The sequence below is a fragment of the Varanus komodoensis genome, unplaced genomic scaffold (assembly GCF_004798865.1).
Source record: "Varanus komodoensis strain SLA01 unplaced genomic scaffold, ASM479886v1 scaffold50, whole genome shotgun sequence".
Classification (NCBI taxonomy): domain Eukaryota; kingdom Metazoa; phylum Chordata; class Lepidosauria; order Squamata; family Varanidae; genus Varanus; species Varanus komodoensis.
In genome coordinates, this window is record NW_025336088.1 from 3,127,958 (window position 1) to 3,142,981 (window position 15,024).

General features: G+C 49.5%; 2 protein-coding genes across 2 annotated transcripts; one reads left to right on the forward strand and one right to left on the reverse strand.

The window, feature by feature from the left end:
- Positions 1 to 302: 302 nt before the first annotated feature.
- Positions 303 to 3,030, reverse strand: LOC123031834 (titin-cap). The gene is made up of 2 exons (XM_044447206.1): positions 2,824 to 3,030; positions 303 to 1,606 (listed from the first exon to the last, which is right to left on the reverse strand). Exons 1-2 carry the CDS (start codon positions 2,970 to 2,972, stop codon positions 1,210 to 1,212), a joined length of 546 nt encoding a protein of 181 aa, XP_044303141.1. The 5' UTR covers positions 2,973 to 3,030; the 3' UTR covers positions 303 to 1,209.
- Positions 3,031 to 9,354: 6,324 nt separating this feature from the next.
- Positions 9,355 to 13,517, forward strand: PNMT (phenylethanolamine N-methyltransferase). Its single transcript, XM_044447109.1, has 3 exons — positions 9,355 to 9,514; positions 12,139 to 12,349; positions 13,088 to 13,517. Exons 1-3 carry the CDS (start codon positions 9,355 to 9,357, stop codon positions 13,515 to 13,517), a joined length of 801 nt encoding a protein of 266 aa, XP_044303044.1.
- The last annotated feature ends 1,507 nt before the right edge of the window (positions 13,518 to 15,024 follow it).

Here is a 15,024-nt window from a genome sequence, read left to right on the forward strand (position 1 = left end):
CCATGGCCTCCTAACCCAGGTGATGTTCTGGTGGTATGTTTGCAAACTCTGTTCCTTTTTCACTTTTCCTGACTAAGGATGAAGAGTTTGCCTGCCCCCATGACAAGAGAAATTGGACTGAAGTGAAAGGTGTCATTCCATTTGCATTTCTGAAAATGCTGAGAGGTATCGCATTACAAGGTGTGCTGCAGCATAAGGAGAACCTTTCAAATGCCTCCTCTGTTTTGAAAGACCTCACATTCTATGAGGCCCCTTACTTCATTCATCTTTAAGGATACAATAAAGAAAATAAAGCATTTCTCTTTGGGAAATCTTTTTTTATTTTCATTAAAATAAAACAGAGAAAATGAGTTGGGGTCTATATTCACAATGGAATTTTGCAATCTTCTCAGTTACCTGTCTATGTTGTCACCCATGTGAGGGATGGGATGTAACCTACACCTGCCTCTTGTGCCTGTTCTACTCAGGCTGAAAGTTCTTCCTTCCCATTTCTCTGAGCCCTTTAACTCAACCTGACATCATCCCTTTCTCCAAGTGCAGTAAAATGTCCCCATTTTACACAGCACATGCTCATCCACTGGGACCCTCTCCCATGACTGGGAGTCCCATAATACCCCAAGTCACAGAGCCGAGGAATGCGGTTGGGGGAGCAGGACCGTGAAGTCAGCGCTAGACCCGACTCCATCATCCTGACACTCCTTGTAGTCCCTTGCCGTGGCAGAATGAAGGCCGCCCTCAGCTCCATTCAGATACTCTCACTTGCTGCTAAACTTCCTTTTCCAAAGCTAGAACTCAGGAGGAGCCCCACACCAGCTTCGTGAGTCTTAGCCAGCTCTTCTTCAAAGTCCTTCCACATGCTGCAATTTTAGGGCTTCAGCATGCCGCTCCTGCCTGTTTCTCCTTCCGTCCACTGAGCTCTCCCTCCTCCCCAAGGGAGACAGCCTTTTAAAAATCACAGTGCAGGGGGAAGCACGGTGGAGCGTGCGCAAGACCCCCGCAACTAGCTATCTATATGCACACATGGATACAGTCACAGTCTTTGCTCCCTCCCCCACAACGGGTTACTCAAGATGGGTTCGATCCTACCAAGTCTTTTCTACGTGTTTGGGCCCCTCTAGAGAGTCCTCATGCAGCAACAGATGCGCAGGCCCAAGGCATCCAAGGCCGCTCCCACAAGGAAAGTCGTTGCTTGGGGACGGTCCCCCGGCCTCAGCCCCTCTGGGCCTCCTGGGACAGGGAGCGGGACAACGAGCGGGGCAGGCCAGCTTTCTTGAAGTCGGGGCAGCTGGGCTGGACGACCAGGGGCAGCTCCTTGGTGATCTCCTCCAGAGGTGTCTTGTCGGGACACACGCCTGCGGGTGGGAGCGACTCCACTGACTCGGAGGGAGTTGGCGTGAGCTCCCGCTCAGCCTTGGTGGCCAGCTTGGCTGGAGTGAAGATGGGCAAGGGCAAGGCCCGCTCGTACGGCAGGTGGTAGGAGACCAGGGGCTCGCCCAGCAGACCCAGGCGGAGGATGCCCCATGGTGACCGCTGCACGATGACCCGGGCCTCCTGCTGCTGGTGGTAGGTCTCTCGGCGCTGCTTGTCCACCTCAGACAGTGACCAGCTGTGGGAAAGTGGGCAGAGGATGAATCACAGTGTCACCCCCCCTGCCCCAGCAAGTCCCCCGTCCCGCGTGAAACCTCCAGCCTCCCCGTCCCTCCCCGTCCTGATTCACATGGCAACCTGGATGATGCTGGATTCACAACGCAAGAGCAGCTTTCGCTACCTGATTCCATACTCACAAATGTTATAAATGTTCGGGCATTTTTAGCTCTCTCTTGAGAAGAGGGCAGAGCAGGAATGAGCGTGTGAGCTGCAGCCCCTCTGTCTCTCCCCACTGCTTTGCGTGTGTCGGGAAAGCAAGTATTTGCAGAGGGGAAGTGCCTCTGCATGTGGAGGCCGCCTGGGCGATTGAGAGCCCTGATCCTCTGCTGCAGAATTTGGCCTTTCCAGCTCAGGGCAGGAAGCTGATGAAGCCAGTGATATGGATGCAGTCGTGAGTGTGGTCAAGATGGCTGTTTGCTATTCCCAGGATCAGGGGCAGTGCTCCTCAAATGCCAGTTGTGATTGGAGCAGGAATCACAGTCTCGCATCCTACCTGTGAACTTCCCTTGGGCACCTGGCTAGCCGTTGTTGGACTAGACACACATTGGATCTGGCCCGGCAAAGCTGCTCCGGTGATCCAGGGCAGGTTCTCTCAGAGTACCAGGTCCGATGGGCAAACCACAACACAATTCCCATCACCCCCTGCTTGTGAGTTTCCCAGAAAGATCTGCCTGGCCCCAGCTGCAGACAAGAAACTGGACTGGAGACAAGCTGGGCAAACAGGCAAACAATTCATATGTTCCTAATTATTTGAACACAGGGAGGAAAATCCACATTTTTAAAGGAGCCTTAGTTAAAAGGCCACAAGCTGTTACCAGTCCACACTGGCTCACCATAATACGCATGAATCCTCTGCTGGTTCTCCCTTCACTTTGCTCCCTTGACCCTCACTATTGCTGCTATTCTGAGTAAATGCCTTTTATCTATCAACCTGTATCCTTAAAAGCTACTCTTTTGCTAAAAAAACAAAACAAACCATCCTTGTGTGTCTTATGTGTCTGGATCCTCCATGACTTGACAATGTTTAACTTCTTAGATCAAGCAAGCAAGACTTTCTTTGCCTAGGCTTGCTTTCAAGCCTTGGCCCAACCAGCAACTTCCATAGCAAAAGAAAACAATTTCATCATCGTAAACTGAGCCTATCCCCATCCCCGTCTGACCAAACCCAACACTCACGCTTCTTCGGGCCGAGTGGTGAGTGACAGGTCTTTCCAGTCAGCGGTGAACGATTCCTTCCGCACTGTGTCTTTCTCATACACTTGGCAACCCAGTTCAGCTGCGGACAGAGTCCCGGAGCTGCGGAGGATCACGCTCTTGCCGTGCATGGTTGCGTCTGGGTTTCTGCTTGGAAGAGGATGAGCTCTTGAAGTCTCAGCTCTGTCTGGCTTGTTATCCCTGCCGCAGGTGATTTATATAGTTTCTGAGTGCTGATTCCCAAGGGGTTGGCGTCTGGCGCTATTTTGGTCCTGCAGAGTCACTTGTGGAGCATTCCGATACTGGACACCGCTGCCCTCCTCCCTCACTTCCCCGGGACGTGTGTGTGACTGGAAACCATATCTATGATGTTACAATATTTTTATGCTCTTTCAACCCCATCTTTCCTGGCAATAATTAGTGGCTGTCAACTGGTCATTTAATTAATTGATCATGGAAGATTGAAAGGATGCAATCATATGATAACCTGAACTCATCTTAACATCAGGGAGGTGTTATAAATTAGGAATGTTGTTTAATATTCCAAATATGGGTCCACTGGAGTAATGATAATATCTTTTTTTTCCCACCAAGCAGGGTGCCTCGCCCCGAGGCTTTTGCGAATGGGGCAGCATATAAGTGTTCCAAATAAAGAAAAAAATCTTCACCCAGGGATATATCCCTTTTCAGTGCCTTTAACTCAGCATCAGAGAAGATGCAAAACAGCAAAGAGAGCGTATTTCTGATGAAGTGCAGAGAATACATACATTTCCCTCTTGCCACTGAGCAATGACAACATTTAGCCAGTTTAGACTTCAGTATTGCTTGATTGTTTTGGCAGGAAGCAAATGCAAGATCAAAAAGATCACTGTCCGATCCCCAGTAAAAGGTGGCCATGTGTCCTACTTTACAGAAGACAGTCCTCTGTTTAAGGTGCCCTCCTTTTGGAATGCTGCCCTCTCCCACTCTTTTTTTTTAATGACAGAGAACTGGCAGAGAGGCTCTGAAGTGGCCACAATTAGCAATGGCACAGCTGAGAAGGCACAGAGGTCTGACTTCCCCTAAATCATGGCCATGTATTTTCTTTCTATTTAAATGACAGTCTTTATTTCTAAGTGTGTGCCGATGCGTGCAACTGAGTATATGCACATTTTATGCCAGTTTATGCTCCTTTCGGCTTGTCTTTCAGTGCACTTTTTCTTCTCTTTTGGCAAAATAGCCACTCTAATGAAATACTGTCAGAATATATAGCATTGCAAGTTGATCATCAAATGCTATCCTGGTTTCAGTATTTTACAAGCCGTTGAATAGGCAGAGAATAGCATCAAAATTTATAGGGTAATATTTCAGTCCAAATTTACTGGCACTGGAGGAAGGAATGGACTCAGGTATCCTGAGAGGAACTATGAGCAAGAGAGAATAATTCAGGAAAGCACTGAGAGATGGAGGGAAGGATTATGGGAACTGTTGATGGGAGAAGCCTGTACTGAGCCAGTGCAGCTGTGTGACGTGTCTGGAGAATGAAATAATATGGAAAGAAGATCTTGCCACCCACTCACTCCCCAGCTCCAGTTTCAGAACCAAGATTCCTCCACTATCTCTCGCACAATCTCACACGCTCGCGCGCGTGCACACAGCCAGGTCCAAATGCACCACTTTCTGCCAGAGAGATGCAATGTCAAAACTTTGGCTTGACTGGGAGAAAATGTCCTGCATGGCCTTGCGAGGGGAGATCAGGACAAGCGCAACGTGAGAGGCTGATTGGGCAAAGAGCCACCCGTGAGAGATGGGAATGCAGGAGCTTTGGGCACAGGGGGCACGTGGAAGCCCCACGCCCCCAGAGGTGGGAAGCCCAATTGTGAAGGCCAGTTAGCCTGGCTCAACTAAAACTACCTCACAGGGCTGTTGAGAGGATGAAACATTAGAGTGCTTGCCATGTACGCCACCCTGAGCTCCTTAGGAGAGAGCGGCAATAATACAGGATGTGATGCATAAACAAGCAAGGCGAGCCCAGTGGCTAAGGAAGGTGGGCTGGCAGGTCCAGCATGCCGGAGTGGAAGGAGGGATGGAACAGAATGAACTCCTGGCTCAGATCTTGCTCCGTTAAGTCAACTCTCAGGGTCTACCACACCTCAAGGCACTGCTGGGAAGATCAGCTAAGACAATCCCCTTCAACTCCAGAAAAGCTCTTGGGGAGGCATTCTGCTGGTGGATGGGCCACGGCCAAAGCAGGCAGTGGCAAAGGCCTGGCAGGGCCAAACTAGCAGCATATTAAAGCTCCCACTGCCAGCAATTAGCCCTTAGAAGAGGCATTTCTACGTTTCAGAATGGGGGGGGGGGGGCTGCACAAGCCGAGACACCACGGAATGGTCTCGGGTGTGGTGATGTGGTCAAGGGAAAGGCCTCTGGGCAACCACAGAGGCCCAAGTTGGGCCCATGGACCTGAGCTGTAACAGGGAAAGGTGAAGGCCATTGCTGAATCTTGAGCCCTGTTGCAGCAACAAAGCAATAGCCCAAAGCTAACAAGCAGTGTTGACATTCTGCTGAATGCTCAATTTTGTTTCTCACATCTTGTTAGGGAAATTGGCCTTAAATGGTAATTTTTTTAAAAAACACCAACATTTATTTGGTAGATTTATATCCTGCATTTCCAAGAGAGTCTCCTTGTAGAACGAGGAAGACCACCTGGAACCCAGACCTGCGTGTCTGGCGAAACCCTCTCCCTGGCTTTGCCCCTTGCTTGGACTCCAAGCAGTTCCCCCAGGCTGCTGTTCCCTGCCTTCTGCTCTCCACCAGTCCAGGCCCCCAGAAGGAGATGAGTGTCCCCCATCTCAGAGCCAAAAAAAGGCAGCAAGTTTCACCCACACAGGACCTGCTAAGTTGAAGAGGTGGCAGAGAGTCCAAGCAGATGAGAGGGACTTTGTCTTGCTCAGCAGGGGCACGGCAGGATTTTGGGCTTCTACAGGCTGACAGCATAGCTGTCCAAAAGGGGAAGGAGAATGGAAGTCCAAGTGAATTGTTGTGGACTGACAAGCAATAGTTGGAGAAACTGGAGACCATCCACAGTCTTCCCTGTTGCTGGGCAAAAGTTAAGTACATTTGCTTGAAGCCTGTGATGGTCACAGAAGCAATTCTTGCTGCTCTGCCTATTGAGTATATAAATAAACGCAGTTATGGGACTGACAAGAAAATCAGAGAAAGGAATCCGCCTGCTGCATCAATCTGCGTCACTCCTTGAAAATGCAGTTACTCATACAGGGATGCAATAGGCAGCCACCCACCTCTGCAGGTAGCTAATTCGGGCTTATTTCTTCAGCAGGAGTGAGGGTATGATCTAATCAGACCTGATACAGCAGGATTGCAGCCCTGCTGGGAAAGAGGCAAAGTCAGAACAGCACTGCCAACCCACAAGACTTTGCTGCCTGAGGCAAAGGACAAGCTAACCCCCACCCCACCGCTTTCCATTCATGGGGCACAGCTAGGAATTGACCTCCAGGCCCAACAGGCCTGAGGCTTTTTGGTGCAGGCCTTTTCCCTCTTATTTTTAGAAAGCGAGGAGAGGTAGGGAATAGCTGGCCGGGCTTGTAGACGGTCACTTCCATGCCTGCCCTTATCTTGAGTGCAGAGTGACATGTCCCAGGCACTTGTGTTGATCTCTTCTTGATTGCTTTGGAACAAGCTGAGCCTTCCAGCTTACATAACAGAGAACTAAAATTATTGAAGGGTGCATGTGTACAAGAGAAGTAGCGGTAATCTGCAATGGAGCCAGATAAGTTCATATTTCTCTGAATCTGACCTGCAGATTCTGCAGCAGGCTGGCTTTTTCTGAGTCATGCAGATTGCTTGGACTTGCAGAGCAGTTCTTCAAATGAGGACAGAACGATCATCAGCGCAGCCTTGCATTCCTGAACATTTGTATACCAGAGTGAAAAAGTCAGAGGTGGACAACTTTGGGAGGTTTGGGGGACAATTTCACCCTCCTGGACACCCCCCGCCACCCCCCACCATGTATGCACTCTCTGCATGCAAGAGTGAAAGCAAAATCATGCTTCATGCAGAGGCTCAAGAGTCTCTGATGCTGTACCTTTCCCAACCTGGAGCCCTCCTGATGTACTGGATTGGAACTCCCACCATTCCTAGCCATTCCTTGTACCAGTGGGAGTTCCTGAGAGTTAGAGTCCAGCACATCTGGAGCGCATCAGGCTGGGGAAGGATTCTCACATCTGGTAATGTTGTGCGACGCTGCTAGATAGGGTCAGGGTATGGGACCCAACTTATTCAGGCCATAGGGGCCTTTCTTGTGTGGTGGATCCTCTGTACCATTCCCTCCTTTGGCCAGAACCAAAGGAGGGTGGTGGTGCTGAATCTCACCCTGAGACCCCTTACATCAGAGGTGGCCAGAAAGTAGCTCTCAGCCAACTGGTAGGTTGCTGGTTGGTTGGCAGTGGAGTGGCAAACAAGGTTTTGTGATATTACTCTCCTTGACTTCAGGAAAAAACAGCAAGCAAGGGACAGGAACCCCAAGGTGGATTACAAGATCCTCCTTAAAAGAGAGAGAAAGATGGGATAGAGGAGGAGGAAGAGGAGGAGGAGGGAGTAGGAATCAACACAGGGTGGTATTTTGCAGGGTTCCCTTTACCAGAAAGAGCAAAGGAAACAGTCAAGCTTCCAGATGTGCACATCAGGCCACATGTTTCTTAGGGCCCCCTCCTCCACTCCGATCCAGACTTTTTCTTCCCACCCTTCTGTGCATTTCTGTGGTTTGTAGGGGCAGGGGTGTGATTGTCCTCACATCTTCTATCCACTTTAAGGATGAGAAGATTGCAATTTTTTCGGGCCTGGTGCGTCTAAGACAGTCAAACTAACCTGCTTTCCTTCATAGGAGTTTGATTCCAGTTTTTATCCTCAGCCAAAATGGCTTTTGCCTGGGAATGACAGGAGTTGCTGTCCAGTACACCAGCTTGCAGCAGAACTTCCCTAATTATGCAGCTTGAGACAGTAAGAAACCCAGGCTAACCTGGCTGCCAGCAGTCCTCACGGCCATGGCTGTAGGAGCGGGCCACCACAGTCACAAGCACGTCACTGAATCGGTGGGTGTTTCCAGGCCTTTCCAAGACTGCCATTTTTGATAACTCTGATGGACATGTTTATGAGAGGTATGTTAGCCATAACCCAATACTTGACCCCGATGGCAAGTGATTAAGTGCCAAACTATACATCACATTAGCGATCCATAATCAGTTCTGCTAATTTAAAGATAAAGAAAGAAAACAAAGGTAATTAAGGAACTAGAAAAGGTCATCAAGTGTAAGGACAAGGCCAAGATCATCCATGCTCGTATTGTATTCCTAATCTCTACAAATGGGTGTGAAAGCTGAACTGTAAAGAAAGCTGATAGCAGGAAAATGGATGTGTTTGAGACATGGCGCTGGAGGACAGCTTCACAAATACTCTGGGCCAGCAGAAAAACAAACAAATGGGTCCTAGAGCAAATCAGTCCTGAAGTTTCTCTGCAAGCAAAAATTACAAAACTGGAGCTAGCATAATTTGGGCAGCTCAGGAGAAGGCATGAGTTGCAGGTGAAGTCAATTATGCTAGGAAAAGTTGCAGGCAGAAAAAGAAGAGGAAGACCAACTTTGCGATGGATTGATTCCAGTAAGGAAGCCACGGCCTGGAATTTACAGCAGCTTCCGGCTGTCACGGAAAGGACATTTTGGAGGGCTTTCATTTACAGTGTTGCCGTAAGTCAGAGATAACCTGATGGCACATAGCAACAACAGTGTGGAATAAGCGAACTTACAGAATAAGCATTCTGTTTTCAAATGTTGGGAGCTCTGATTATGGACCTCTTCTATAATGTGTAGTCTGGCTCCAAGTAGTTAATAACTGGTGCTAAAAGCTAATAATAGTGGGGGAAAACATGTTCTCTGTCTGGATTATGTGCACGCTGATTTGGTGTGAGGAGAGAGGGGATGATCTGCTGCTGTTCCTGCTTCTTAAGTGGGAGAGATGCTGCGCAACGCTCTGTTCTTGTGCGGGGATTAATTCCAGGAGCTGCGCGATATTGTCCAGCAAGACCTTTTCCCAAAGGACTGTGTGGCCTGCTGCTCCATGTCTGCCAGCCCTCCCTGGCTCCTGACACTAATGCATTTATCCTGGATGAACGGCCTCAATAAAGTGTCCATTCAATAGAGTTATTAAACGACTATCCGGTGCAAGATAAACCAATCTGTTCCCTCGCCTCCGGCATTCCCAGGCTGAGCCTCCATCAAGCTCTTGGGAAAGGTCTTCTCAATTACTCCATGACGGAAGGGCGTGGATGAGTGTTAGAGAAATGGCCCCAATTTATAGATACCCCACAGGGAGGCTCTGATGGTATCAGCCCAAAGTACTTGGCACTAATTGCATTGGGTCCATTAACCTGTTTTGATGCCTTCAGCAAACAAGGGTATAAAACCTCTTGGCCAGGCTCTGCCTAGTGAGGGGCTGGATGCGACCGCACACCTCCTGAGCATGAGTGCCAGTGGTGTGGCGGCCGTGGCTGAAAGCTACCAGGCGTTCAACCCCAGGGCCTACCTGCAGAACAACTACATGCCGCCTCGTGCCAACTTCACCAGCGAGGAGTATGCGGTCCCTTGGAAACTCCGTTGCCTGGCGGATGCCTTTGCCACAGGTAGGCAGAGACCCGTAACCTTTTCCATTGCAAGCAGGAGAGGCCTGCTTTTGAAAGCTGAACTTGCTTATCCCTTTTTAAAAAATCTTTGGACTTGTTGTTGTTGTTATTTCACCTTTCCTTAAGACTGTCCCTGACAAGAAAGCTAAACTGTCCAAGTGCTGAGCTTGCTAAATCTAAACCAGGCATGTTACAAAGGAACACGGCTCCTTTGTAAACTTCTGCTTAAGCTTTGCAAAACCTGAGCTACTCGACCAAGACAAGGCTTGTAAGATCTCTGCTCTCCCTGCTGCTCTGCTGTTGAAAGTTGACAAGACTCCTTATTGGACAGGTGAGGGTTTTAGTTTATGCAACTTATGGTAAGTAGCAACCATGCTAAAATCAAAGCAGTACTCTTTGCAAGAATGCTAAGCTGCCTGGCAAAAGAACTCGATTTCTTTGCAAGTTTGCAATTTGGTTAAATCTGAGTGCATAGGGTGGCCAGATGTCCTTCTTCACAGAAGGGACTTGTCTATCTGAAGGTGTCCTCTTTGGGAAGGGCAGAGGACTGTCCAGTCCAAATCCGTAAGGAGGGGAGTTGCCATGAAGAGTTAATCACATTTATGTATTAGATCTGTACTTAATTTTTTAAAAAAAATTCTAAATGTATATGTCCAATAATATATTAACACATGAACATTTCTATAGGCACCTGTGCCCTCTTTGCTCTCTCTTTTGGTGATGCATTTCCTCTTTTTTGGTGTACCTCAAAGTAACTGGACCAGAGAGGTAATTTAAACTTTATGTTGCCCTTTGCATTTTGCTCCATGTAATCAGATTGTTTCTGCCACGCCACTCGTACTTGCAATAGTGATTTTGATTTTCATGTTGCTGTAAGGAATGCCATAGACTGACTGCTTCTTTGACTGACTGCTTCTTTTTGGCAGCGTTTGGTGGCCAATTACTAATCCAGCTGATGACCTTTGCCTCACCTTGGTGGTGCCCGGCCACTGCTGGCCATCGTTTGCCACCCACCAGTCGCCACACCCTTGTCTGCCTGGCTCCTTGGGCTCTGAAGAGTGGGAATGTGGACCCTGGCCGGAAGCGCCACTGGGCATTCCTCCTGAGTCACCCCTTTTCTCCTTAGACAGTACCATGCCTGCTCTGGCCTGGGCAGTCCGCCTTGCCCAGGTGCCTTCTCCCGGCACAGCAGCCAAGCAAGCAAGCACGCAGGGAGGGAGAGAGGGAGGGAGGTGGCCAAGCGCAGCCACGCACGCCAGCCAGGGCTGGGCTTGTGGGCGCACGGCGAGGCTCCCATGGCAAGGGCTGCCATCGCTTTGCCTTGCCGTGGGTTTCGAGCGGGCCATGAGCTGGGGCCGGGCAGAGCAGTGAGCAATCGGTCGTGGGGAGCTGGAGGACAGAGCTGTGTGCACACCGCACACCCTCCCGGGCCCTAAGCTAGGTTGTTTTGGTTAAGCACACCTGTCTTCTGTAGATGGAATGAGTGCTTGTGAGACATCTCATTCTCCACCTCAGGCAGCAAAATCCCCATTCTTTGGCTCCTCAGCTAGTGTGGAAGACCCAGAAAGCAGTACAATTTTTCAAGCGTTTCCTCTTCTTAGGGTTACCCGAGGCTTTGATTGGCTTGGTGGAGTCCATATATAATTTTTTCCATTGATATGCTGCCAGGGGGAGCATATTGTGGATTATAACTTGGCTTATAATTTGGCTTATCACTCCCATCAGATCTGGGGCTTCTCTATATGAGACATTCACATGTGCTCATGATCCCTCACTTACAGATATTTGTGAGTCCTTTTCACAAAGCCGTCATCCTCCAGGGCCTCTCCCATGTTCTCCAGCCATTCTTGCAGCTTTTTCCCCCAAAGCAAGAAAAGGCAGGTATTAAATTGCAAATGTGGAACAAACCAGAATGAAAGTCCTGTGTGTTGTTGGGATTCCACTGCACTGCAGCTGCACCACAGTGCCAACATGTGGTTGGATCATGGAATTTAAAGAAAGCGGGGAAAGACAAACCTTGAAGGGGGAAAAACATGTTGTAGACACACTCTTTCTCCTGTGGAGAAGACAGAAGACTCAGTAGAGCAATGGGTTCAATGCCTCAAGTAGAGAAGCCCCTAACCATCATAGCTAATGTGTGGGAATCATATGGTAGGGCAAATATCTGGCCACAAATATCTGGTAGGTGAAAAGGCCACCCTTGCACAAAATGAACCATTTCAGTGAAGAACCGAGCTCTTGCACTCGTCCTTGTTTTGTTGAAAGAGAATTTTGGCAAGTGCCACTTTTCCAGCTCCTGTTATGCTTTCCTATATGATCTCTTTCCTCTGTGTGGATCCCTTAAATTTCAAGGGGAAAATCTTCCAGTAGACAATACCTCATGAAGCAAGATCTCTTTGTTGCCACCCATAATGGTTCCCTTTGCTTGATGGTAAGGCCACTTCTGGATGAAAAACAAGGCTCCAGGCCTTTCTGATTGTGTCAGATAAAATAGAGAGATACCTGGTGGGCACAGTCCCTTTCCCTGGCATCTGTTATGATTTTTAAATAAAGTGTTCTAGTCCTCATGAAATGAATTCTTATGAGTGCCTCTTGGTTCTTTTGTCTCTCTGAACCCCCTGCAGGGGAAATCTATGGCCATACTCTCATTGACATTGGCACAGGCCCCACCATCTACCAGCTCCTCAGTGCCTGCGACTACTTCGAGGAGATCGTGGCCACTGACTACCTGGAAGTGAACCGGGCTGAGATTCGTGGCTGGCTGCGCGGTGAGGATCCCGGCATCTTCAACTGGACACCGTACATTCAGCACGTTTGTAGGATTGAAGGCAAAGGGTAAGAAACAAAGGCAGGGCTCAGGCTGGGGAAGGGCACCACTACCTGTGCCCAGGGGAGCTGGCGGGGGATACCTTTCGTACCTCCGTGGCCAACCCCTGTTGCCCCAGCAACCTGCTCCACAGCCACCAGCCACATCATAGTTTAGCAGGACCATGGTTCCTCACTGGCCCGGGGAAGCAGTTCTCCAGTGGCTGCTGGGATAGCCTCTGCATTCAGTCCTGGCAGCCCGACTCCCCTCTTCTGCCCAGTTCAGCTCCCAGCCTTTGCGATTCATGACAGGTCTACTCCTGGTAGGCAATCTTGTTCCCAGAGAACCACTCTGCTGGAGCAGGGTCTCAAGGGTCAACTGGCCCAGCTGCCTGCTGGTGCTGAGGCGTAGGGGATTTCCTGCACTCCTGAGAGGGGCCATCCAGCCTCCACCGCAAGTCCCCCAATCAAGGAGAATCCAGGACCTTTTGGGGCAGCTGTTCCACTCCTGACCCGCTTGCACCCTACCCACCGGCCTCCTCTCCCTTCCTGGCATGGTGTGAGGCCTCTTTCTGTGGGGTTGCCTGACAATTTGTGACTGGATTTGCCACGACCAGTCCCAGCTTGAGGTGAGTAGCATCTGGGCTGATCCAGTGCACTGACTGGGAAGCCCTGACTGGGGAAACTTCAGAGCAGCTTCTGCATTTCAGCTGTGGGAGAGGCTAACTACAGGCCCGACTCACTCTGTTTTGTTCCTGGCTACTCCAGGGAGCCATGGAAGGAGAAGGAGCAAAAACTGAAGAAGAAACTCAAGAAGGTCCTCCCCATCGATGTCCACCAGCCCAGCCCCCTGGGCTTCTTGCTCAGCCAGCCGGCCGATGCCTTAGTCTCTGCCTTCTGCCTGGAGGCAGTGAGCCCGGACCGCCCGAGCTTCGATCGTGCCCTGCAGAACGTCACCACGCTCCTCAAGCCCGGCGGCCATTTCCTCATGATTGGGGCTCTGGAGGAGTCCTTCTACCTGGCTGGAGAGGCCAAGCTGTCAGTGGTTCCCATGAGCAAGGCGGGCATCAAAGAATCCTTTGCCAAGTGTGGCTACCACATCTGCAACTTCCGCTCCTACGACATGCCACCAAGTCTGAAGATCGGGGTGGATGATGTACAAGGCATCTTTTTCATCCATGCACAGAAGCCAGCTTGATTGCAGCTTGTCTAGCAGCCCCTTTTTTCCTCAGCCAAGAAATGGTACCTTCCATTGTATCTAGCTAGAAAATCAGCTTGCATACTGTTAATGTTACTTCCTGTTCTAGTGCTGTTTCGCTAACTCATTTTGGTTATTTTCTTTAAACTCAAGCTCCCTGCTAAGAAAAGGGGGCATCAGTGGCCCAAATAAATCACTTGCCCAATTTATTCTGCTCCTGCTTCCCTCTACCCGCAACCCCAGCGACTGGAAGTTCACTGGTGGAGACAAATCAGCAGTGGGGCAGATGCTTTCCATGTAGAAGATTCCCAGGATCACCTCCAGCTTGGAAAGGTGGTGTTGGGATTTTTTAGGTAATAGGTTGGAAGAGACCTCCCCACCCAAGACCCTGCCAAAGCGGTGCCAGCTAGAGCAGAATGCATTGATTTAGATCAGGGCATGGGGGCATTTTCTCCTGCCGAGGGCCATGTTTGCTCAGGGGTCATGTGTCGGGCTACTGGCTGTCAGTGGGAAGGGGCAGGAGTAGAGCCAAAAGTAGTGTGGCTGTCCATGTCTTTTCTGTCCCTTTCTGCCACCTTCTTTTCTCTTTCCCCCTGCTTTTTTCACCCTCCTCCTCCCTCCCCACCCAGCAAGCTGCCAGGGGAGGGCAGATTGCGCTTCCCAGATTAATTACCATGGGCATTTGAAATTAGCTTGCCTGCCCTAAGGCTAGATGGACTGATGGTAAGGCAATTTCACATGTGTTGAAGTCCAAATCAGATTTCCTCTGGCTTCTGTGTATTAATTGAGCATTGCTCATATATTTTTGGGTTCCTCACTGCAACCAGAAGAGCTGGTCCCTTTCCGCTTTGTTTTGGCATTAGCTAATTCCAGACTATCAGTATATCATAACAACGACATTTCTCTACTGCCCATAGCCAGAACTTTCCAGGCGGTTCACAACATTTAAGCCACCCATCCAGATTTCAAACAGGCCTAACCCTGCTTAGCTCCCAGGATGAGGCAGGATCAGGGACTTCAGGCTATATGCAAGTACATATATAATGTTCAGGACAATCCTAAAACAGTCAGAGGCAAAGACATTTTCATTTATCAAAATTAGAGGAATAGGTGGGGAGGCATGCTTCACCCTCTCCAGTGTGTGTCTGAGTTGTGCAACCTCATGATTTTGTTCACAATTGCTTGGGGAGTGATGAAGCCCTGTTGTGACACCCCTGTGTATCCTAAATGCAAGGAGGGCTGTGGCAGGAAATGTTGTTCCAAGCATTTCTTATTGTTCAAACGTCTCCCTTGATAAAGAGTTCTTCAAAATGCATTGGATTCCTATCTACCTGTGTACAGTTTTGTTTCTGATGTCCTTTTCCTATGGCTGCCTGTGATTCTTGTGTGCGTACACACACGTTGCTACAGCACAAACAGAGGTGTTGGTTTTCAAAGGTTGGCTCTTCGGGGAATACTTTCCACATCAACTCATCTGCCAATGTACCCTAACACCATGCAGGCAGTT

What these genes read in the sequence shown, in the direction of transcription:
- LOC123031834 (XM_044447206.1), bottom strand. Translation starts at nt 2,972, where the DNA reads ATGCACGGCAAGAGCGTGATCCTCCGCAGCTCCGGGACTCTGTCCGCA. An exon ending in ACCACTCGGCCCGAAGAAGC is followed by an intron (nt 1,607 to 2,823) that starts GTGAGTGTTGGG and finishes ACTTTCCCACAG; the next exon opens with CTGGTCACTGTCTGAGGTGG.
- PNMT (XM_044447109.1), top strand. Translation starts at nt 9,355, where the DNA reads ATGAGTGCCAGTGGTGTGGCGGCCGTGGCTGAAAGCTACCAGGCGTTC. An exon ending in GGCGGATGCCTTTGCCACAG is followed by an intron (nt 9,515 to 12,138) that starts GTAGGCAGAGAC and finishes AACCCCCTGCAG; the next exon opens with GGGAAATCTATGGCCATACT. An exon ending in TGTAGGATTGAAGGCAAAGG is followed by an intron (nt 12,350 to 13,087) that starts GTAAGAAACAAA and finishes TGGCTACTCCAG; the next exon opens with GGAGCCATGGAAGGAGAAGG.